Genomic DNA, 6,049 nt, shown 5'->3' on the forward strand with positions numbered 1-6,049 from the left:
TATGTACATAAAATATATTTTATGTATATATCTAGATATGTATATCAAATATATTTAATTTATATAAATAAATACATATTTATATATAACTATATATATAATTTTTTCCTGCTCTACAGAATCATCACCCACCCAGATATTTTAGCCCAGACCCTAGAATGTATCTTCCTTAGCATACCCCATCCCCTTGTTATAAACTGCTGGCAACCTTCCTGGTTTGACTCACTGCAGACCCTAAATCCATTCCTCTCATATCTAATCCTGTGATCCAGTCCTTCTGGGGTTCTAAGTTCCCCCACAAAAGAACCGGGGCTCTGTGGTTGTTGCCGCTATGTTGTCTATGGATTTGTGTGACCAAGCAGAACTACTGTTACTTCAACAATGGGTGTAGCTTTCTTACCTGCTCGCCTCACCTCCTTTGTTGAAGCACAACCCCTTCTCCAAAAAGCAGTGAACTTTCACACATGGAAACTGGCTTACCAGCCCTTGGCCTCCAGAACAAAGTGTACATGATCCAGTCCCCATAAGTGCAGTCCGCGGCCCCACCTGGCACCTTCAACACTGTGCTCTGGCATTTCTTCATTCCCCTCCCAGGGCATTTGCACTAGTGGTCCCCCTGCTTGAAAGCATCTCTTTCTCTGTCTTGAACTGGCTTCTTATGAATAAGGTGTCACCTCTCACATAGAAGTCTGCTGATTCCTTCCACCTTCTGAAGGCATTCTCCATCTCTCTTGTGTCATTCTAGGATTTTTATTTGTGTATATCTTCAAACTATTTAACTTTTGCTACTTTTTGTGACTTTCCACAACCACACCCACCCCTCCTCCCACAAGTTAAACCCTTGAAGGAAGAGGTTGTCTCATTGGCAGCAACTTCATTGTCGAACAGTCCTTAATGCTGAAACTCATTCTGATCACTGTTGTGTTTGGCCCTACTTCTCTGTTTAGACCACAGAAGAATATACAGAGAGAGGATGAGGGCCAAAATACTGGAGATGTGGGACAGTACCCCTTGGCCCAAAGACCACATTTACCTCTGCAATGTGATGGAACAAGAGCATGAAAAACTGATGTGCCTTGTGTATCCTAACAGGGCCGGTGCTTGGCTCTGAACCAAAGTGTTGGAGAGGATGGCAGGGGTTAGACAGACCACTTTGGCAATGAAGGTCATGCTGCACTGAGTGGAGGGCTTCCTCTTTCAGTACAAGTTCTCCTATGTTTTCTACATTAGCTACTATGCAGTGAGAGAGATGGAGGACACCACCTTTGCTGGCCCGATTCTCAGGCCCCTATTGAAGAGCTCATGACTCATCCCGAGAGGTTCTTGTTTGTCATCGATGGCTTTGAGGAATTGACTGTGCCCTTCAACTTGGCTGACGGCCTGCCATGCACAGATCAGCATCAGTACCTCCCAGTGACCAGAATCCTGTTCCACTTTTTGAAGCTACCTTACTAATCACGACCAGGGACTGTAGGAGCAAAGATCTTAAAAAGTTGGATCCATGGTTTGTACTGATTTTAAGGTTCACAGAGGAAGACTGGGAGGATTATTCTACAGATACTTTGGGGACCAAAGCAAAGCCAAGAAAATCTTGCATTGGATAAGAAGTTTTGAAACTCTATCTCAGTCCTGTTCCACTCCTGGGTATGCTCCTGCCTGAAGCGACAGATGGTAAGCCATCCTCATTTCCAGCTGAGCACACAGACTGCCACCAGTCTGTATGCCTATTTCTTCTCCAGCTGGTTCGCAACAGCAGAGCTGAGTTGGTCAGGGCAGAGCTGGCCAGAGCAATGGAGGGCCCTCTGCTCTCTGGCTGCAGATAGGGTGTGGTCCTCAAACTTCACATTTGCCAAAGAGGACATTGAACATCAGGGCCTGCAGGCACCTCTCATTGATTTTCTCTTCAGGCTGAATATTCTTCAAAAGGTCAGTGACTGTGAGGATTGTATCACCTTCACTCACTGTAGTTTCCAGATGTTTTGGGGGGCCATGATCTATGTGCTCGGGGGAACGAAAGGCTCCATCGGTGGTCTCTCAAAGCATCAAGAGATGAGAGTGCTACTGAGTGATGCCTTTGCTGACACAAACTTCTACTGGCATCAGATATCTCTATTTTACTTCAGTCTCTTGAAAAGAGATCTAGCAAGGGAAATGAAAGATACTCTGCACTGTAGGATGTCTCCCAGGGTAATGGATGAATTATTAGAATGGGCAGAAGACTTATCTAAATATGACACATCTCCTTCGGTTTTGAATTCCTCTTGTTTTTTTTTCAGTGCTTGTGTGAGATGCAGGAGGAGGACTTTGTAAAGCAGATTCTGAGTCACCTCCTTGAAGCTGACTGGGATATTTTGGGTTACTTCATTTTGCCTCAAGCACTGTGAGAGGTTAAGTAAGCTAAGGCTTTCTGTCAGCCATCTCAACCGTCACACAGAGTCGACCTTCAACTAGGAAACTCTGGGATGAGTAACACAACACCGTTTGTTTCCCTATGTGCTCTCAGTGTATTGAGTGAGCTAGATCAAATACATGGGCTTAAACAGTTGTCTTTTTCACACTTTTTCTCCCCCACCCCATTTTGGTTCTGTCACTTAATCCTCAAGATAAGGAGAAACAAGCTCAAGAAAAAACAAGAGAGAGTTGTTCTCACCAGACCTCTCTGGGTTGGTATAGGGGGAATCACCTCGCTAGAAGACTAGATGGCCCCAGAACTTCTTAATGGCAGATTAAAGGAGGGGAGGGTAGAACTTGATTGACTGCTGGCTTCATATATCCCGCTGAGCTTAGTGACTCTCTTGGAAGTATATTTTAGATTGCCTCCTCAAAGGTTTAATACCATGACTCAGAAATCAAATTTTTGATTTCCCTTATAACTTATACATCCCTAAGTGTCTCTCATTGTTTTTAATGGAAGAAAGGCAAGATGAGGACACTGTCTGCCCCCACCCCGCAGCTAGCTTCCTCGCTGTCTCTCTTCCTCAGGTGCAAATCTGTAACCCCTGTGGGGATTCTGAAGGAGCTCATCCTGGTCCTTCATGGTAATGACAGGCTGACCCATCTCAACTTGAGCTCCATCTACCTGGGAATTACTGTCTATGATGACTTTTAGAACCTTGAGGCACTCGGCCTGCAACCTCAAGTATCTGTGGTAAGTCTCTGGTTTCCCAGATGTGTCCCCAAGATCATCCTAAGTCTAATGATCCACCGGGAGAACAGGAGTCAGCATGGCAGCAAAAGGATTCAGAGAAGGATTAGCAAAGGGGAAAAGTCCATGGGTGTGGAGTAGTGGTTCTCAAATTTTAACGAATGTCAGAATCACCCAGGAGGTGTGTTCAAACATAGACTCTTAGAACCTACCTCCTGAGGTCTGGCAGGTCTGCTGTGGGGCCCGACAATCAGCATTTGTAACAGGCTCAGAGGCGATGCTGGACTATGTGCCACAATTTGAGCAGCACTGACCCGGAGGCCATCCTGCTTCTGAAAGGGATGAGAGACGGGAAGAAACCAGATTTTCCTGGAGTTGTGGGGGAGGCTAAATGGAAACCACTCAGCACAGGAGTAACTGCCCATCTTGGGGCTCTTTTGGTAGGTTGGAATTGTGCAGCCTCAACGCTGTGGTTTGTCATTGCCTCTTTTGAGAACTCAGTAAGAACTCAAGTCTTAGTTTCCTCAGCCTGGGGGACAATGATCTCTCTGATGTTGAGGTGAAAAAGCTGCAGAAGCCCTTTGACATGTCAAGGTGTGCCCTGAAGGAGCTGTTGTAAATCCCCCTGCTTTATCGAACTGTCTTCTTTGGAAGTTTGAGTGGCAGGGCAGGGGTGGCAGTGGGAGTATGGTTTGGAGAGCCTTGAGGGTCCCTCTCTTGTATTTGCTTGTCCTGTTGATACATTTCCTATTACCTTTTTTCTTTCTTTCTCTTCGAGGCTCATTCTTGCCCTCACCATGATTGGGGGCCTCTTGCTTGTCAGGCTTCTGCCAGCCTCCCCTAAGTCCAGTGGTTTTCAACTGGGAGAAATTTTGTCCCTCACGGGACACTTGACAATGTCTGGACACACAGCTAGTTCCCACAGTTGGGAGGGGAGGATGCTTCTGGCATCTAGTGAATAAAAACCAGGTGTTATCACCATCCCACAACGAACTGGAGGACCCCCTGCAACCAAGAGTGATCTCAAGAAACCGTACCCTCACCTGCCTTTTTCTCCTTCATGAAGCTTTTGTTCTTTACCCAATTTAATCTTCCCATGATGTTTGGGCCCCAGACTGTGGCCCAACAGACTGAGAATTTGAAAAAAAAAGTAGAGAGAAACACACATAGCTGAAGCTCACCTTGCACCTGTACCTCCCACAGCCTGGAGAAATGAAATCTGTTGGCAGCCAACTCTGAGGAACTGGCCTTGCTTCTCACCAGCACCAGGAGAACAGCCTGACTGTGCCTGAGGTTTAGCTTGCTCCAAGATAATGGCATTCTCTGGCTGTGTGCTTCCTTGAGTGATCCTGAGTGTGACTTAAAGAGGCTGGTATAAGTTCCTCTCAGCTCCGTTTCTGGAAATGATGGTCCATGGGGGTTGGCATCAAGCAGAAAATGGCTCCTTCACTGAGGACCCAGGTGTATCATTGAAAACTAACATGCATTGAGCAGTGACTTTGTGTGCTACAGATTCAAAGCAGCACCCCTGATTTGTTGACTCAGTTGCTGGGGTTTGGGGTGGTGGGTCAGACAGACATGCTTCCTGCCTGTGTGGATGATATGGTTTTATGAGTGAGAGACCAAAAAAATCAGTGGTAGTTTAGATATGAAGAAAAGCAAAGAATGAGGAGACAAAGTGTTAGGGTTGGTTTCCCATGAAGGTCTTCTCTCACTAACTTGTCAGAGGAGGTGATGCTGAAGCAGAGGCTGGAAGGGAGGAGGGAAGGGAGAGAGGAAGGAGGAGAGAAGGAAACCATGTACAGAGAGAAGGAATAGAAGGATGTGCTGTTGGGGTAGGAGTGATGTGAGGTGTGATGTGAGAACAGGAAGAGCAGGAAGAGGCCTGAGTATCCCCAGGCAGTGTAGAAATTTGAGTTTTGTTTTGGGTGAGATGTAAAGTCTCCTGAGGATTGGAAGTTGGACAGTGACACCTCTGAAAAGTCACCAAGGCTGCCCTGGAAGAATGGACTCCACAAGGGCAAAGTGGGAGCAGAAGCAAGTGCCTGTGTACCAGGCAAGTGGAAGTGAGAGAGTCATCAGAGCAAATAGGAAGGTAGAGCCAAGGAACTTGGCGGGGAGTTCGAGGTGGCTTAGGAGGAAGAGGCACCCAGAACTCTGCAGGTGACAGGCACGGGCAGCTAGGGGTGGATGGGAGGGAGAGCAGATTCTGGCGTAAGGGGACATGGAGTGGGAAATGCTAGGTGAGCAGGTGGTTGGTTGAAGGGCTTCAGGGTCCAGGGGCTCTGGGCAGGGATGAAAGGCCATCTGCAGTGTGATTGCTCAGGTCTTTTCCTGTTCAGCCATGTCTGCTTCTCTGGTGCAGGTGCGGAACAGACAGAGGGTTGAGTTTTCCTGGGACCAGATATGGTGCAGATGGGTATGACAGGTGGGTATGGAGAAGGCTGAGGGTATGGAGGTACATCTGGGTATGGTTATGGTGGATGGCCGTGTGGTCTGAGGCTTGGAGCCCATGGGTGGCTCTCACCACACGGGGTCTCAGAGGACTAGAGTGTTAGAGTGGTCGGCACATATGTAATGTGAGTTAATATTATATGTGTGCAACTATTTGTTATGTTTATAATATAGTCCGATGTAATATGTGCTGTTATAATTATGTTACTATTATATACTTAATATATAATTTAATATGTGTCATATTTAATGATATATCAGTATATAAAATAATACGTATTTTAGTAATATATATTAATATATTTATAATTATATTTATATAATGAATATATCATTGTTGCATAACAATTACATGTGATAGCATATATAATTTATGTAAGATTTATTATTATATCTATGTTATTGTAAATCTGTTATCTAATACCTATATATCACATATGTATACACAAA

The 6,049-nt window shown here is 45.6% G+C and overlaps 1 protein-coding gene across 1 annotated transcript in view; it reads left to right on the forward strand.

The window, feature by feature from the left end:
- LOC102895938 (NACHT, LRR and PYD domains-containing protein 13) overlaps positions 1-6,049 on the forward strand; it is a 23,776-nt gene that overhangs the window by 7,229 nt on the left and 10,498 nt on the right. The window contains 8 exon segments of the mRNA XM_025049647.1: positions 948-1,265; positions 1,268-1,427; positions 1,466-1,470; positions 1,628-2,247; positions 2,954-3,094; positions 3,096-3,148; positions 4,349-4,517; positions 4,874-4,876. Of these exon segments, the coding sequence (XP_024905415.1) occupies positions 948-1,265; positions 1,268-1,427; positions 1,466-1,470; positions 1,628-2,247; positions 2,954-3,094; positions 3,096-3,148; positions 4,349-4,517; positions 4,874-4,876 (1,469 nt within the window).

The sequence above is a fragment of the Pteropus alecto genome, unplaced genomic scaffold (assembly GCF_000325575.1).
Source record: "Pteropus alecto unplaced genomic scaffold, ASM32557v1 scaffold326, whole genome shotgun sequence".
NCBI lineage: Eukaryota > Metazoa > Chordata > Mammalia > Chiroptera > Pteropodidae > Pteropus > Pteropus alecto.